Source organism: Hippocampus zosterae, chromosome 1 (assembly GCF_025434085.1).
Source record: "Hippocampus zosterae strain Florida chromosome 1, ASM2543408v3, whole genome shotgun sequence".
Lineage (NCBI taxonomy): Eukaryota > Metazoa > Chordata > Actinopteri > Syngnathiformes > Syngnathidae > Hippocampus > Hippocampus zosterae.
In genome coordinates, this window is record NC_067451.1 from 37743713 (window position 1) to 37763046 (window position 19334).

Consider the following 19334-nt stretch of genomic DNA (forward strand, 5'->3'; position numbering starts at 1 on the left):
TAAAACAACAGTTTCAGACACATTTTCTGTGCTCGTTTCCAGGAAATTTGTGCCAAGCTCTTAATATTCTGTTTGCGATAAATGGGGCACGTCCTCGTGACGTCACGGCGATCGACGCGTTGACCCGCAGGATCCGTTTAGCTACGAGACTCAGTGCGCGCCGGAAAGCTACACATTAGCAAAGCACTGACACGAACCAAAACATAAGTAAGGCATGCATGCAACCTTGTAATCCGAAGTCAAACGCGGTTTAGAGTACCGTCTCCAAAATGTTTCGAGGGGCAGAGGAATTATAAAACATTGTTTAGTCAAGAGAAATTGTCTTCTTTTTTTTGCGCTCTCAACTTACGGCTAAATCAGGCCCAGGTAGCGTTAGCTGTGGAGCGTCCTTTTTGATTGCACAGCAAATCAAGGTAAGAGGAAATGTATGGCACATGGATGGGTTGCGATTGCATGTCTCAGTTTCTTAACACATTACTTTGCTGCTCTTTCTCCACAAGGACTTAAGTATTATAGAACGGTCAGTAGCACGTAAGGGAGCTAATTGCTAACGCTAACAGCGCTACGTTGTGTGCTATCACATGAAATGTAGACTCACAAGTCAATATACAGTACATCTTGTGTAAAATTTCTTATAACGATTTAAGGGCATAGTCTTAGGACTCGTAGCTTAGTTGACCAACCGTTGTTACATCCTCGCTAAGTAGTTGGTGATGTTGGCTCAGTGTCGGGTAGCAACAGAACCGTGCCGTACGGAAAATAAACATTAAGTTGCCATAGACTTCATCATTCATCAGTTTAGTGCTAATGAACACCGTGAAGTGATGTTATTTAAAACAATTCTTAACTGATGCCAGTGAAAGGTTCTGTTGACATTGAACCAAGAGAGAACCTCAGTTGACTCAAAGTATTAAATCTGTCGGGTGCGTTCAAATGATTTACTTTTGACAAAAGTGCTGTTTTAGCAATTTACTGTCTGTTGTACAGAATTGGAAATGTATGTCAGAAACCCACTTGTGTATCGACAAACCCAATTCCAATGAAGTTGGGAAGTTGTGTGACAGTTAACATTCAGAACCTTACCAAAAATTTTGAGTATCGTGGAAAAGTTTAAATATGTCCATAATTTATATAAAAAAATAAGTTAAACATTCAGAGATTGTAGATTCAGGGCCCGCAATTTAAACGATTGAAAGTTTTAAAAAAAATTCTGATATCAATTGTGTTTCCAGCTCATTAAAAAAAAACAGGAATTCGAAAAAATTTACTACTGTGAAGGAATTAGACCAAATTTTGTGGAGCATGAATACTTTAAACTGAGTATCACAGGTTTTATTACATTGCTCCAGTTTGGTTAAATTGTCTAAGTTTACTTCAATATAGGGAAGACTGGAGACTTGACAACTAGCCAGAAGACCAGACTGATGCCCTCCATAGAATATGTAAGCCACAGAAATTCATAGCTAAGGAGGATGGCTTATCACATAGTGCTGGGTCCAAGCATATCAATGGAAAGTCTAGTTAAAGGGCAAAATGTGGCAGGAGAAGATGCACCAGTAAGAGATCTTACCGTGGACTTCACTGGTTTATCAAACAGAAGATTCAACAATCTAGATGATATCTAGAAAGAGCTTAATGGGGTTGGAGTCACCGATTCAAAAACCACCATATTCAGACACTTCTTGGAAGTGGGCTAAAACTGTCAGGTTCTTTGTGTCAAGACATTTCAACATAGCAAGTGTCTAAACTTGGCCAAGGGGAAGAAGAACTGGACTGTTCTAGTCAGATGCTCTTATCCCATGAAAGTAAAGTGTGTCTTTCATTTGAGAATCAAAGTCCAAGGGTTTGGAGGAAGACTGATGAGGCTCAGAACTCAATGCTGCTTGAGTGTCCACAATCACAGTCATCATTTGGGGTCCTATGCTCAGTGCAGGCATTGGTGAACTCTTTCTTAAATCCAAGGTCACTGCAACCGTATACCAGATTGTTTTAGAGAAATTCCTCTTCTCCTGAGAATCTGTATGGAGATACAGATTTCATCTTCCAGCAGGACTTGGCCCCTGCAAACAGCAAAATATTGTTATTGATTAATTTCTGTCTTTTTCCCTCTGCAGAAATTGTGAAAAGTCCAGGATGACTTCTTGACAGTATTCAAATGTTTAGAATTTCTGTTTTCATGGGTTTCAGGAGTTGGAAGCCCAAATTATGAAAAAGATAAACAAAGTCATATTTGAAATTGTTAAAATTGCGGGCCCTGAGTCTATAATCTTTTTGAATGGAACTATGGAAATAAATACACTTTTACATTTTCAATTTTTTTGGGAAAAGGTCTGAGAATAAAAATGGACGGCAATGATTTGCAAATCATAAAATGAAAAGTTGATGATTGTTTGCTAAAAACAAAGTTCCAGTTTGAACATTAAATATCTTGTCTTTGTAGTGTATGAAATTAAATACAGGTTGAACATGACTTGCAAATCATTGTCTTCTGTTTTCATTTCCAGACTCTTTCCCAAAAATTTGAATATGAGGGCAATTGTTTAAAAATAATTCCAATCTCCCAAACTCATTGGAATTGGGTTTACACAATAGACGGAAAATGTAAGTGAACCATTTCTTACATTTCTGCATAAATTGGATAGAAATGTTCATCTTGTCATCGAAATAGCAAGAATAAACAGTGTCTGCACAAAGTAATGTCATGCAAACAGTGTGTTATCATATTTTTATTGAAAATGCCGTGTGTATATTCACAGGACGAAAAGTAAATTAACCATGGATTTAATTGCTGGTTGACACCCGCACCCCCCGCTATCAGCCATTTCTTGTAGTTCAGATCAAACGTGCATAATGATCATGAGGAATTTTTTTACCATTCCTCTTTACAAAACTGCACTTCAGCAAGATTCCTCTGGTTGAATAGCTCTTTATGTCATGCCACAACATCGCAATCGTGTTGAGGTCAGGACTTCATATATAAAGCTCTATAAAAATAGAAAAAGGTTACCAAAGTATCGCTGACATTGTTCATGGTCATCAGTTCAGTTAGATATACAGTATATAAACTTCTATAAAAACAGAAAAAGGTTACCAAAGTATCTCTGACATTGTTCATGTTCATCAGTTCAGTTAGAAAAAAATCCTATGAATGGAGAAAGCACAACAACCCTAAAGCGTCAGCTGTTGACTTACAGAAATCTTAGAGTTGGTCCGGAGATGGCGAGTAGGTTGGATTGGTTAAATGTATTGTATGTGTAACACATATACACATATACTGTATATCTATATCTATATAAATTAAAAATTCCTCGTCTCACCCCTCGGGTGGTGTCCGACCCTCATTCAGCTCGGGTTCTCTACCAGAGGCCAGGAAGCTTGAGGGTTCTGCGCAGTATCCTTGCTGTTCCCAGCACTGCACATTTCTGGACTGAGATGTCCGATGTTGTTCCCGGGATCTGTTGCAACTACTCATCTAGTTTGGGGGTCACTGCCCCGAGTGCTCCGACCAGCACAGGCACGACTGTCACCTTTACCGTCCAGGCTCTCTCCAGCCCCTCTCTGAGCCCTTGGTATTTCTTGAGTTTCTCTAGTTCCTTCTTTCTTATGTTTCCATCACTTGGTACCACTACATCCACTACAACGACTTTCCTCTGCCCTTTATCTATGATCACGATATCTGGTTGGTTCGCCATTACCATCTTGTCAGTCTGGATCTGGAAGTTCCACAGGATCTTCGCTCTGTCACCACCTTCGGAGGGGTTTCCCATTTTGACCTTGGGGTTTTTCTGTCCATACTCTGCACAGATGTTTCAGTAGACTATGCCAGCCACCTGGTTACGGCGTTCCATGTAGGCTTTCCCTGCCAGCATCTTACACCCTGCAGTTATGTGTTGGATCGTCTCAGGTGCCTCTTTGCATAACCTACACTTTGGGTCTTGTCTGGTGTGGTATATCTGGGCCTCAATGGCTCTGGTGCTCAGGGCCAGGATGAGTGCCTCTGTGCTGCCCTTCAGGCCAGCCCTCTCTAGCCACTGATAGGACTTCTTGAGATCAGCCACTTCAGTTATGGTCCGGTGGTACATCCCGTGTAGGGGTTTGTCCTCCCATGATGGTCCCTCTTCCAGCATCTCATCCTTTGTTCCACGTTGTCTGAGACATTCTCCAAGTATGTCATCCGTTGGAGCCTTCTCCTTGATGTATTCATGGAGCTTGGATGTTTCATACTGGACAGTGGCTCTCACACTCACTAGTCCCCGGCCTCCTTCCTTTTGGCTTGCGTACAGTCTCAGGGTGCTGGATTTGGGATGGAACCCTCCATGCATGGTTAGGAGCTTTCGGGTCTTAACGTCCGTGGTCTGAATCTCTTCCTTTGGCCACCTTATTATTCCTGCAGGGTATCTGATCACTGGCAGGGCAAAGCTGTTTATTGCCCGGGTTTTATTCATGCCATTGAGCTGGCTTCTTAGGACTTGCCTCACTCGCTGGAGGTATTTGGCCGTAGCCGCTTTCCTTGTTGCCAGTTCGAGGTTGCCATTGGCTTGTGGTATACCGAGGTACTTGAGCTGTCCTCAATGTCTGCTCTTTTTCCTTCAGGAAGTGAGATCCCTTCAGTGCAGACTACCTTTCCTCTCTTAGTCACCATCCAACGACATTTCTCAAGCCCGAATGACATCCCGATGTCGCTGCTGTAGATCCTGGTTGTGTGGATCAGGGAGTCTATGTCCCTTTCGCTCTTAGCATCCAGCTTTATGTCATCCATGTAGAGGTGGTGACTGATCGTAACTCCATTTCTGAGGCGGTATCCATAGCCTGTCTTGGTGATTACTTGGCTTAGGGGGTTCTGTCCTATGCAGAACAGCAGTGTGAGGTGAGAGTGCATCACCTTGGTATATGCCACATTTGGGTAAGTGGCTTGCCATTGGCTTCAAGTGTGGTTTTCCACGTCCTCATTGAGTTCACAACGAAGGCTCTTAGTGTCCTGTTCACCTTGTACAACTCCAAGCATTCAGTGATCCATGTATGTGGCATCGAGTCATAGGCTTTCTTGTAATCAATCCAGGCTGTGCACAGGTTGGTACGTCGGGACCTGCGGTCTTGTGCGACTGTTCTGTCAACCAGGAGCTAATGTTTGGCTCCTCTGGTATCTCTACCAATGCCCTTCTGTGCTTCGCTCACGTATTGATCCATGTGTCCACTTATCGTAGCCGCAATGATGCCTGACATGAGCTTCCATGTTGTGGAGATACAGGTTATTGGCCGATAGTTGGATGGGTCTGCACCCTTTGAGGGATCGTTCATGATCAGGATCATTCGCCCTTCGGTTAGTCATCCTGGGTGAGTCCCATCCCATCATTTGTGCTGCTAGGCACTCATGGAGTGCTGTGAGTTTCTTTAGCCAGTAGGTGTGGACCATGTCCGGGCCTGGTGCTGTCCAGTTCTCCATATCTGAGACTCTTTCCTGTATGTCTGCGACTGTTATGGTAACTGGGTTCTGTTCGGGGAGGTTGTTGTGCTCCTCTGTCAGGGTCACCAGCCATTGTGCACTGCTGTTATGTGCAACCTCCTTCTCCCATATGCCTTTCCAGTACCTTTCAGTTTCCAGTCTTGGTGGGTCAGCTCTGTTGTTCGGATCCTGTCACTGAGCGTAAACTTTCGCAGGTTGTGTTGCGAACAGCCTGTTTATTCGTCTGGCGTCATTCTCTTTTCTGTACCGCTTGAGGCGGCTGGACAAGGCTTGGGGCCTTTGTTTGGCAGTTTCGAGTGCCTCTGGTATGGTCATCTGGATGTACCGTATTTTCACGACTATTCGACACATCGTACTAATGGCCGCAGTCTCATTAAGGGGTGACATTTCTGTATTTTACACATACACAGGACGCACCGTACTAATGGCCGCAGTTTTACAGTGGTAAAACATACGGCAGCTTAAACATACGGCATGCATGCGCGCACTCCAACACGTTAGCTTGCAGCATACGGTAGCATGCCAAGACATACAGATAAGCTAAAAACATGTTTTTAAAAAGGCAACGAAAGCAGAACTGAGTTCGGGTGTATTTTATTTAGCCATCGTACAATGTTCTCACGTTTTTCGATCAATCATCACCCAGAAATCCATCAAAGTCCTCATCCTCTGTATCAGAAGCAGAGGACTGCACATCTCAGTTGTCATTGAATGCATCACATGCTAGTGTGAGTTGCTACGCATTGCCGAGCGGAAAGAAGGAGTAGCAACAGCAAAGTCAACATTTCTCTCGTGTGAAGCTTTCCCACATTTGAAAGTAAAGAACAGAGCGAAACATGGTGGCAGCGCATGTGTGTGTAGAAAGAATTGAACAATTGTGCATGTACCGTAATCCATCAAAAACGCCGCGTTCCTTCTCGTTGTTGCGCATTGTGGCGTAACTCGCCTAGCGCTGCCTCTCACTCTTTGTAAAGTTGTGTTTGCCACCGATCATCCATTGTTCCCATGCCGTTTGCAACTTTACTTTGAACGCCCGGTTGATGCCAATGTCCAGCGGTTGGAGTTCTTTAGTCAAGCCTCCGGGAATAACGGCAAGCTCATTTGCTTGACTTGTTTTTTCACCGCTGCTGTGAGATGGGCACGCATGCCAAAAGCATAACCCGTGGCTTTAAGTTTGAACTGAGCTTCGTAGGCGTGTCTTTTTGTCGAATTTATTTTCAGGGGTTCTTGGAAACCAAAACCGGAGTTGTTTTGCAATAATGCACATTGCCACACTCTATACAAGTGTTGGTACTGGCTTGAGGCGTCCCTTTAGCGTACTTACATGCCCACCCTTCACCATTGGCGGACTAGCTTGCCTCTCCCTCTCTCTCTCTCTCTCTCTCTCTCTCTCTCCCTCTCCATAAATGTAATATACACGCCCACCCTTCCCTGATTGGCCGACTTCTTTCCCGCATGCCTGGCCACAGTCACTTCCGCCTTTTCTCTATATAAACAGCGTGTCGGCTGTCAGTCAGATTTTGGAACTCAGCGCATATAAAGGACGCTCCGCACCATACGGCGTCCTGTCCATTTTGGAGAAAATGTAAGACTTTTAATGGCGCCTTATAGTCTTGAAAATACGGTAATTAAAAATGCAACTGTCATAATTAACTCAAATGAACTAAAAAAATAATTGTGATTACTCACACATTTATCGTTTCTGAATTTCCCTATACATTTTTTGTCCTATTTTTTCCCCCATTTTAATGCTCTCATCAACTTGGAATCATTAATCAGTTTTCTATGTGCCAAATGCAAATATTTACTGAAATCACAATTTCAATTTTCAATTTTAAATGAACATTTTTCACTTGTTTGTTTGTTTGTTTATTGAACATAAAACATACACAGTAATAATTTGACAGAAAATAAGGTAGATAAAAAAAGTAAAAGGAAAGAGCCGTGTGCCTCGTTAATTTCGCGAGAAAAAATTTAATCCCGTTCATCAATTCATTTAAATAAATGCCAATAAAAATGTGCTAAACTGACAGCTCTACTATATATATATCAATATATGTACACACATTAAGTATTCCGACCTCCAGACTTCTGTCAATCGGAAATTCCCACTTCCGGAATAAAAACCTATGCATTTAAATTTTTGATGACGCTGTTACATTCACGATCGGTTCGTAACAACGAATGTTCTGGTACCCAGAAGCCATACGGAATCCTGCAGTAGTCCAAACTCAAGCAAATCCCGCTCAAAACTACAGAATAACTGTTTTCGCGCCGCTATTGACTCTCATTGGATCCAAAACGGCGACATGTAAGTGACTCAATCGGCAAGAGTTTTACTGCAATCTTGAGGGATTTTCTATTACATTTATTTACATTAACGTCCTGTAGATTGTGGCATCCAAACGGAGAGGAACGTTGATGACGGACAGTCGAGTAAACGAACGTTTCCTACAATTCTTTATCTGTAATCTTGCTGAAAACCTTCCACTAACTGGACCGCTAATTTGAGAGAACGCGTGTTCCATTGCGCTAACAATGGGCATCGAACACTTCGAAGCGTCCCATGGCTGGCTTCAAAAGATTGTTGCACGTCATGAGATGAGCAATGATGTCTTTTGCGGTGATCGAGGGGAGGTCAAGTTAGTCAGTGAGTGATTGGAAAGAAAAAGCCACCATGTCTGTTGCTAGTCTCATTTTAGAGCAAATAGTCCTAAATTTGTTATACTCTATTTGGTTCATATACCTGTACTGTATGGTGCAGTTTTTGTGTCATAAACAGATTTTGCATTTTATTGCTTGTGTTGTTATACGTGTATTGGTCCTTGTCCTTTTTGATGGATTCCCTTGGAGTCGTTGAACATCGTTATGCTATTTGATTTCCCTTTTTCGTAATGATTCTATGTTCCATTAACCTTGTTACTCTCTGCGATGTCATCCTGCTATCTTGAAAAGACATCTATACTCTCAGTGAGACCGTCTGGTTCAAAAAAGGCTCAATTACATAATGCATTTATGTACACCTGCCTGTATATTGCTTGAGCTGGGCTGGAAGATTCTAAGTATCCTTTCGGTCAATTACATAATTTTTCACAAATATGTACTCCAGGTCAGTCCACACATGTGGGTTTTATACTATATATATATATATATATATATATATATATATATATATAAAATATACAGTCAAACCTCGGTTTTCGTACATAATCTGTTCCAGAAGACGAAAACCGAAACCATGTTTCCCATTGGAATCAATGTAAAAAAAATATTAATCCGTTTCAAGTCAAGAAAACAACTTTCTTTAAACCACAATTTTTTTTGTTTTTACAATTTCACACCATAAACTGTACACATGTAATAAGAGAGCAGGTAATGTGTAAAATACTGTACAAACAAACTGTAATATGTTTTATTTTCACAAATTTTAACATTAACATAGTAACATAAAAATTAAAGGAACAGTTCTCTCTCTCTCTTTCTGTCGTGGGGCGTGCGCCTCTCACAGCTGTCATCGGGCAGATGGTCTTTCGTTTTTAGGATGCTGCTGATGGTGGATTTCGGCATACCGAACTCTTAGCCAACACAGACACACGCACATCTGACTCATATTTTGCGAGGAGTTCTCAAGCCGCATGTTTGAGTGCTCTGTCACATTGAACCTGATCTGCTGACCATCATTACATTTACCCCTTCCACTTATTTTCTTTGGTGCCATGATTAGGGGCTGATACACGATGCAAAAATAACAGTCTGATGTGATGTTGTTCTCACCAAACACGTCTGCTTAAAAAAAAAAAAATCTTTATTGAACAAGACAAACTCGTCTGCTCACAATGGACACTACACGAGGAAGCTGTTTCTGTCTGGTGTCCAGTGTCTCATTATTATGCAAGAATCAGAGTGTTCATTATGTGCCGCTGTATTGAAAACTTCCTCCATACAACAAACGCAAGCACTTACCCCGTGCTGCTGGGGCAAACCATTCCGAAAAGAGGGGGGGTTTCACTCCCCCTAACAGAAGCGTTTCACCAAACTCGTGTGCTCTTTTTAAAAAATCTTTCTTGAACGATACAAAAACGTCTGCTCACAATGGACACTACACAAGGAAGCGAAGCCGAGAGAAGTGAAGTGACACATTAAAGTGTGCTCAGTTAGTTCGAGAACGAAATTTGTTCGTCATCCGAGGCATAAAAAACTCTAAATTTTCGTTCGCAATCTGAAATAGCCGAGAACCAAGTCGTTCGAATACCAAGGTTTGACTGTATGTACCGTATTTTCACGACTATAAGGCGCCATTAAAAGTCTTAAATTTTCTCCAAAATGGACAGGACGCCTTATGGTGCGGAGCGTCCTTTATATGCGCCGAGTTCCAAAATCTGACTGACTGCCGACACGCTGTTTATATAGAGAAAAGGCGGAAGTGACTGTGAAAGAAGTCGGCCAATCAGGGAAGGGTGGGCGTGTATATATACATATATGGAGAGGGAGAGAGGGAGAGAGAGGACAGACAAGCTAGTCCGCCAATGGTGAAGGGTGGGCGTGTAAGTGGACGCCTCAAGCCAGTACCAACACTTGTATAGCGTGTGGCAATGCGCATTGTTGCAAAACAACTCCGGTTTTGGTTTCTAAGAACCCCTGAAAATAAATTCGACAAAAAGACACGCCTACGAAGCTCAGTTCAAACTTAAAGCCACCGGTTATGCTTTTGGCATGCGTGCCCATCTCACAGCAGCGGTGAAAAAACAAGTCAAGCAAATGAACTCTGAGCTTGCCGTTATTCCCGGAGGCTTGACTAAAGAACTCCAACCGCTGGACATTGGCATCAACCGGGCGTTCAAAGTAAAGTTGCAAACGGCATGGGAACAATGGATGATCGGTGGCAAACACAACTTTACAAAGAGTGAGAGGCAGCGCTTGGCGAGTTACGCCACAATACGCAACAACGAGAGGGAACGCGGCGTTTTTGATGGATTACGGTACTTGCACAATTGTTCAATTCTTTCTACACACACACGCGCTGCCACCATGTTTCGCTCTGTTCTTTACTTTCAAATGTGGGAAAGCTTCACACGAGGGAAATGTTGACTTTGTTGTTGCTACTCCTTCTTTCCGCTCGGCAATGCGTAGCAACTCACACTAGCATGTGATGCATTCAATGACAACTGAGATGTGCAGTCCTCTGCTTCTGATACAGAGTATGAGGACTTTGATGGATTTCTGGGTGATGATTGATCGAAAAACGTGAGAACATTGTACGATGGCTAAATAAAATACACCCGAACTCAGTTCTGCTTTCGTTGCCGTTTTAAAAACGTGTTTTTATCTTATCTGTATGTCTTGGCATGCTACCGTATGCTTCAAGCTAATGTGTTGTTAGCGTGCGCGCATGCATGCCGTATGTTTAAGCTGGCGTATGTTTTACCACTGTAAAACTGCCACCATTAGTACGATGCGTCCTGTGTATGTGTAAAATACAGAAATGTCACCCATTAATGAGACTGCGGCCATTAGTACGATGCGTCGAATAGTCGTGAAAATACGGTATACCATATATATATATATTTACATATATATATATATATATATATATTAGATTCATTTAGAACTACTTCAGACAACAAAGTGTATGCAGAAAAGTGGTGAAGATTGCACGACTGTCTGTGTCCTATGTATGTGTTGTGTTGTGTTATTTTTGTTATTTTGACTTCAAAATGGCGCCGCGTGAGTGGCTGCCTTTCCAGCAGCTCCTATATTTTGTTGTTCTACTTCTTCCTTTCGTAACATAACATAAGCTCAAGATGGCCGCTTGTGTGCCAGTGTGTTCGGCGACGCTCCTGCCATTTCGTTTTGTTTTTTTTACTTTTCGCAATGCTTGACTAACCTGCCGGCTGATCTCTTCCGCGTTCGCTCGCTCACTTCACAGAAGCGCCGCAGCCGCGGCAAATGTAGCGGTCAAGCTAAAACGGGATCTGAGACGCACTTCGATCGCTCCGGCGTGGTGTGCCCTCGTTGGCTCTCCCAACGCGCCACGGCATCCACGCCTTTCTCGGGGAGGAATCCAGCGAAAGCTTTTGAGGGAATTCCCCCGGGCTCGGCGATCGAAAGAGGCAATCCCTCCCGTTGCTACTCCCACAAGGATCGCGTTGTTTAAACGCCCGGTCGCTGACGAACAAGACCCATATTCTGAGGGAGTATTTCCTTTCCAATGACTTGGATTTTCTGTGTCTGACGGAGACTTGGGCAGGTACTGGTGAGTACAACGCTTTGATTGAATTGTTGCCACCTGACTGGTTTCCTCGATACCCCGAGGACATCAGGCCGTGGTGGAGGTACGGTGAGCATCTTTAAGAACAATTTCAAATGTAAACAGTGCACATTCACCACATCGGCCACCAGCTTTGAAGCAACCTTCTTTGAAGTTGGTCGTTTTTTCCCGGTGCTTTATGTTGTCATTTAAATCCTCCTAAATACAACAAAGACTTTTAAAGCAACATTTCAACCTTTCTTGCGGAAATCAGGCTGAGATATGATCATATCTTCCTAATGGGGGATTTTAATATCCATATGTGCTGTCCGGAAAAACCGCTAGCAAAAGACTTAAGACTTATCGACTCTTAATTTTGTGCAGTATGTGACCAGACCGACACATGAACAAGGACATTTTTTAGACTTTGTCCTTGCTCATCGTCTACCGGTGTCAAATGTGGAAGTCTTTGAAAATTGGATTTCTGATCACATGGCAGTTTTATTTGACGTAGTCTTATCGCATGCTGCTGTGAAATCTGGCTCTCCTGGTTGTAAACGCCGAATTTTTAACCCTCGCACTGCTAATCGTTTCTCTGATGCCTTTAATAACCTTTGCGTACCCTCGTCTAACACAAAGGAACTCACCTCTTGTTTTATACTCGTCATGCCGTGCCATCCTGGATTTGGTGGCTCCTTTAAAAACTGTGCTCCCAAAACCTAATCCCGAGCCATGGTTTGACGACATTAACCGCGCAGCTAGGCAGGGGTGTCACAAAGCTGAACGCAAGTGGAAAAAAGACAAATTGCATGTCTCTTATTAACTTTGGTTAAGACTGCTGGCGTAACTACCAGTAAAAGAGGCCGTAACAGTAAAAGAGGCCAAAAGAGAATATCTGTCGGACCTTATTCTAGTTAACCGTCACAACCCACGCGCACTATTTAAAGTGATAAATTCTGTACTCAAACCCCCTGTGCCTACTTGCTTGGATTCTTCACCCAAGATGTGCACCAGATTCCTTCAGTTTTTCATTGATAAGGTCTCTACAGCTCGGACTCCGGTCTCAAATACAGCATCTGACCCCTCTGTCCATGTTCCATGTTCAGCTGTACAAAATTCTTTTGAAACTGTGTCCGTGGCGCTTTTGGAGGATGTTGTTCGCCAGACGAAGCCATCTGGCTCCCCTTGCAACTCTCTTCCCCCGCACTTCTTTCAGGAGGTTCTCCCGAGTGTTTGCGCATCGGTCTTGGATATCATCAACAGCAGCCTCTCTTCTGGTGTAGTTCCCCAACAGTTTAAACATGCTGTGGTCCAACCCTTGATCAAGAAACCTGTTCTTGATCCAGATGTGCTGTCAAGTTTCAGGCCCATTTCCAAACTGCCTTTCATTTCCAAAATTCTGGAAAAAGTGGTGCACATGCAGTTGAAACTTTTCTTGGATGAACATAACATCTTGGAGGTCTTCCAGTCAGGTTTCAAGACGATGCATACCACGGAGTCAGCCCTGTTACGCGTTTCTAATGACATCATCCTGGCAAATGACTCTGGAGACCACGTGTGTCTAGTTTTATTGGCCTTAACTGCAGCATTTGATACAGTGGATCACAGTATTCTGCTGACTCGTTTGGAGCACTTGGTGGGCATTGGCGGCAGTGCTCTTGATTGGTTTAGGTCCTATCTAGCTGACAGAACCTTTTGTGTCAGCCTTGGCTGCTCTGAGTCACGTACTGCTCCCCTGTCATGTGGTGTTCCACAGGGCTCAATTCTGGGGCCTCTGCTGTTCTCGCTGTATCTGCTCCCATTGGGTTCCATCTTAAGGAAACAAGGTATTCCCTTCCACGACTATGCAGACGACTGCCAGATCTATGTCCCACTGAGCAAGAAAGAATGCCTTCTCATTAAGGCCACTCCTATCCTGTCTGGAAGAAATCAAAACCTGGATGGCACAAAATTTCTTGAAATTCAACGAAAAGAAGACAGATGATATTGTTTGGTCCCAGTGGCCCTTGTCCATTCCATCCTGTTGTTTGTTTGGTGTTTTCTACCGCCTTTATTACCGATTTGTCTTACTGTTTATTATGCATGTTAAATTGCTCATGTACAGCACTTAATGTGCAGCGATGGCTTGAAAGTGCTCCATAAATACTGTTGACTTGACTTGACTTTGCTGCTGTGAATCGGGAATTTCTCCATTGCGAGACTAATAAAGGTTTTCTTATCTTATAAATTTATTGACCAATCTAAAGTGTTGAAAATGGCTTGCTCTCTTTGATGTTGAAATGATAATGGATGAGCAATATGCTTTTTTTTTTTGGTGTCTTGAAAAATGATGATTTTGGTTGGGACAAGGATTCCAAACCGATGCCAGTGGTATCTACATATATGTACCCATACCTCCATATAAACACGTGCTTTTACACTTGGACAAAATTGTTGGTAACTCTCTAATGAAAGAAAAATAACAATCGTGAAAGAAAAAAAATCACATAGTAAAAACTATACAGAACATTTAATGAAAAGCAATATTTAAATCAGATATTACTTTTGTGGTTTAACAGGAGTACAAAAATGGTCATGAAACAGACCTGTACAAAAATTTGCAACCCCTTGAAAAGATTGAAAATAATTCTACCACAGGAACATGTTCAATCAAGGTGTGTCTTCTAATTTGGACATTTTTGTCCATGTGTGTTGATTTTAACAGATGGACAGTCATGCATTACTTTTTGTCACTTTCCTAAAATAATGATTTTAGGCCATTATTTTAAGATGACAATGCTGTGTTGAACAATAGAAGTAACCGACAGATACCTGTTTACATTTTTTTCAATTCAGACACAGATATTGAGGGTAATGTAGGCCTTCAATGTCACCTACATCTTGACTTGTCTCCAAACAAGACCCAATATAAAATTAAGGTCTTGATTGAAAATGCTTCATCATCCTTGGAGTTGTGGTTTTCATTGCTTGAACTTGGGCAACTTCTCCTGTTTTCCCAGGAATGAGTGATGACCTCTGTGGTGGTGTCCGACGGAGGAGGGAATATAGTGGAGTATGTCACGATGGTGGAGGAGCCTCAACAAGTATGACTGCTGTGTTGCGATTCACTTATGGTTGTAGGAAAATGTATCATTGTGGATTGATGGCAGAATAACACAAATCAGCTCAATCGGTTGTTTTAGAAGTTTGTTCCAGTATCGTGAGAGAAAATCCAAAACACAACACAATTGGTGCGATGACACTTGTTGACTTAGTTGTAATTTCAATATAATCCTCCACATTGAAAGTACAGTGGTACCTTTACTTATTAAATTAATTGGTTTTGTAAGAAATTCCTTCCAAGCCCCCCCCCCATAATTAAGACATAAATGTTTCTGAAAGCATAAAAATTAGTGCTGTCAGTTCAGCGCGTTATCAGCATAAATTTAAAAAAATTTTAACGTGACCCCGTATCCTGCAGGGACATTTTGTGTACATTTTTCACGCGTTGTGTATAAGAGAGAGCATTGAAAAGTAAACACAAGGGAGATCAAATTTCGAGATATCCTTTTTTTGTCCCGCAACGGGGAAATTACAATCAGAATTCAGAAAGGAAAACGCTGGGTAGGGAGAGGGAAAAAAAACTAGATGCTCAAAATAGCATTGTGGTGTGATTTATATGTTATTGCATTTGGGAGCAAACCAAATAGGATCTACAAAATGAGTGATGTACATTACCTGGACTTATAGTCATCCTTTATAATTCATAATCTTTGATCAATCATAAACCTGGTGTATTTCAATGCATTTCCCGGGATTTTGGTATTTTTCTCCTCAGTGCCGTGGAGCCTATTGTATGCGAAGTACATTTTTTTTGTTTGGGTGTTGACACCTTTACACCAGCTGATGGCGCCAAAGCCCAACGAATAATTTTGTCTGCAAACCACTGACCGCAGTCCTTTGAAGGTTCAATCAAGCTTGAAGTTGATTGCTGATATTGGACAGTGTTGCACTCACCGCACGCGTGGACGTGCATGCGCTTTTAGCGTTTTTCTGCAAAAGTAATGAAAATTTTATTTCGCTGGCCGGTTTCTCTTTTATTTTGTTAACTTCCGGTAATAGCTGCATGATTTTACTTTGAAAGAACACATCAGTAGGTATGCTGGCCCAACTGTGGCCTAGTGATAGGGAGCCTGCAAGAGCTAAGTCTTTACCATAAACCGTTGCTTGCTCGGAACCAACCGGATCTTAAGTTGGTAAGGCAACCGATGCCTTACCAACTGAGCTATCCAGCCGCTATATATATATATATATATATATATATATATATAAGGCATCGGTTTGGCATACGGGAGACAGTGGTTCGAATCCCGCTTGGGGCAAAAATGAGCACATAACATCATCCAGTGTGGGTCCTTGGGCAAGATCCTTCACGCTAATGCCTACCTCATACAATGATGGAAGACAATAAAACGAATGACATGCCGGCTCAGACGTCGCCCGGCCAAACAAGGTCTGCGTCAGGTTCTGTGGAACCAGAGCACCTTGATGAAAAATGGGCTACTGGAACAAAGGCAGAAAGCAAGCAAAGGCAGGCAGAAACTGATCTGAAAGCTAAGATCATGGCAAAAATGAAAGCTGGGCAACCTAGAAACCGATTACAACGGCTATGTGAAGTACCATGTGAAAGTCTCATAGTGTGAATGCAGCACTGAGGGCCATCCCTACCGTAACGATCACAGAAACCAATGGATCACTGATGCTGAAGCGTATATCAGCATCAGTGATCCTAGAGACTCTTGGCTATAAGAGCAACCAAGGAAGCCATGAGATACGTTCCCCACCATGGAAAAGACGGTTGGAGGCTAAGATCAAGGCAGCCCGGAAAGATGTGAGTCAATTGACGGAGGCCCAGAGAGGTGTGATGAAAAGGCCGATACCCGAGAGGTACATCCAGATGACCATACCTGAAGCACTCGAAACTGCCAAACAAAGGCTCCAAGCCTTGTCCAGCCGCCTAAAGCGGTACACGAAAGAGAATGAGACCAGACGAATAAACAGGCTGTTCGCAACACAACCTGCGAAAGTGTATCCTCAGTGGCAGGGTCCTAACAACAGAGCTGACCCACCAAGACTGGAAACTGAAAGGTACTAGAAAGGCATATGGGAGAAGGAGGTTGCACATAACAGCAGTGCACAATAGCTGGTGAGCATGAGAGAGGAGCACAGCAACCTCCCTGAACAGAACCCAGTTACCATAACAGTCGCAGACATACAGGAAAGAGTCTCCGATATGAAGAACTGGACAGCACCAGGCCCGGACATGGTCCACACCTACTGGCTAAAGAAACTCACAGCACTCCATGAGCGCCTAGCAGTACAAATGAACCAGCTGCTGAGGGATGGCACTCACCCAGCATGGCTAACCGAAGGGCGAACAATCCTGATCATGAAGGATCCCTCGAAGGGTGCAGTCCCATCCAACTATCGGCCAATAACCTGTCTCTCCACAACATGGAAGCTCATGTCAGGCATCATTGCGGCTAAGATAAGTGGACACATGGATCAATACATGAACGAAGCACAGAAGGGCATTGGTAGAGATACCAGAGGAGCCAAACATCAGCTCCTGGTTGACAGAACAGTCGCACAAGACTGCAGGTCCCGACATACCAACCTGTGCACAGCCTGGATTGATTACAAGAAAGCCTATGACTCGATGCCACATACATGGATCACTGAATGCTTGGAGTTGTATAAGGTGAACAGGACCCTAAGAGCCTTCGTTGCGAACTCGATGAGGATGTGGAAAACCACACTTGAAGCCAATGGCAAGCCACTTACCCAAGTGTCCATCAAAAGTGGCATATACCAAGGTGATGCACTCTCCCCACTGCTGTTCTGCATAGGACTGAACCCCCTAAGCCAAGTAATCACCAAGACAGGCTATGGATACCGCCTCAGAAATGGAGCTACAATCAGTCACCTCCTCTATATGGATGACATAAAGCTGTATGCTAACAGCGAAAGGCACATAGATTCCCTGATCTACACAACGAGAATCTACAGCAGCGACATCGGGATGTCATTCGGGCTTGAGAAATGTAGTCGGATGGTGACTAAGAGAGGAAAGGTAGTCCGCACTGAAGGGGTCTCACTCCCCGAAGGAACAATAGCAGACATTGAGGACAGCTACAAGTACCTCGGTATACCACAAGCCAATGGCAACCTCGAACTGGTAACAAGGAAAGCAGCTACGGCCAAATACCTCCAGCGAGTGAGGCAAGTCCTACGAAGCCAGCTCAATGGCAAGAATAAGACCCGGGCAATAAACAGCTATGCCCTGCCAGTGATCAGATACCCTGCAGGAATAATAAGGTGGCCAAAGGAAGAGATTCAGACCACGGACGTTAAGACCCGAAAGCTCCTAACCATGCATGGAGGGTTCCATCCCAAATCCAGTACCCTGAGACTGTGCGCATGCCGAAATGAAGGAGGCCGGGGACTAGTAAGTGTGAGAGCCACTATCCAGGATGAAAAATCCAAGCTCCATGAATACATCAAGGAGAAGGCTCCAACGGATGAGGTACTCAGAGAATGTCTCAGACAATGGGCAACCGAGGATGAGGAGCTGGAAGAGGGACCATCATGGGAGGACAAACCCCTACACGGGATGTACCACCGGACCATAACTGAAGTGGCCGATCTGAAGAAGTCCTATCAGTGGCTAGAGAGGGCTGGCCTGAAGGACAGCACAGAGGTACTCATCCTGGCTGCTCAGGAGCAGGCCCTGAGCACCAGAGCCATTGAGGCCCAGATATACCACACCAGACAAGACCCAAGGTGTAGGTTGTGCAAAGAGGCACCTGAGACGATCCAACACATAACCGCAGGTTGTAAGATGCGGGCAGGGAAACCCTACATGGAACGCCATAACCAGGTGGCTGGCATAGTCTACCGAAACATCTGTGCGGAGTTTGGACTGGAAACCCCAAGGTCAAAATGGGAAACACCTCCGAAGGTGGTGGAGAATAACAGAGCGAAGATCCTGTGGGACTTCCAGATCCAGACTGACAAGATGGTAATGGCGAACCAACCAGATATCGTGATCATAGATAAAGGACAGAGGAAAGCCGTTGTGATGGATGTAGCGGTCCCAAGTTATGGAAACATCAGAAAGAAGGAACACGAGAAACCCGAGAAATACCAAGGGCTCAGAGAGGAGTAGGAGAGAGCCTGGAAGGTAAAGGTGACAGTCGTGCCTGTGATGGTCGTAGCACTCGGGGCAGTGACCCCCAAACTAGATGAGTGGTTGCAACAGATCCCGGGAACAACATCGGACATCTCAGTCCAGAAATGTGCAGTGCTGGAAACAGCAAGGATACTGCGCAGAACCCTCAAGCTTCCTGGCCTCTGGTAGAGGACCCGAGCTGAATGAGGGACGGACACCACCCAAGGGGTGAGAAGAGGATTTAAATTTTTTTTTTATATATGTATATATATATGTGTATATGTGTGTGTGTGTGTATACATACATATATACAGTTCATTTAGTTTTCTTTATAATCACTTTTAGGACTTGTACTGTCCTAATTGGTGGGGGGAATAAATAAATGAAAAACTATTTGTGTATGGATAGGTCTG

At 43.5% G+C, this 19334-nt stretch overlaps 1 protein-coding gene across 4 annotated transcripts in view; it reads left to right on the top strand.

Moving 5' to 3' along the window:
• Positions 1-113: 113 nt before the first annotated feature.
• LOC127596819 (ETS-related transcription factor Elf-2-like) overlaps positions 114-19334 on the top strand; it is a 56440-nt gene continuing 37219 nt past the window's right edge. For all 4 annotated transcript variants that reach the window (XM_052059744.1, XM_052059753.1, XM_052059762.1 and 1 more), the window contains exons 1-2: positions 114-413; positions 14711-14794. In XM_052059744.1, the coding sequence (XP_051915704.1) occupies positions 14720-14794 (75 nt within the window). In that variant the 5' untranslated portion in view covers positions 114-413; positions 14711-14719. The remainder of the gene's footprint in view (positions 414-14710; positions 14795-19334) is intronic.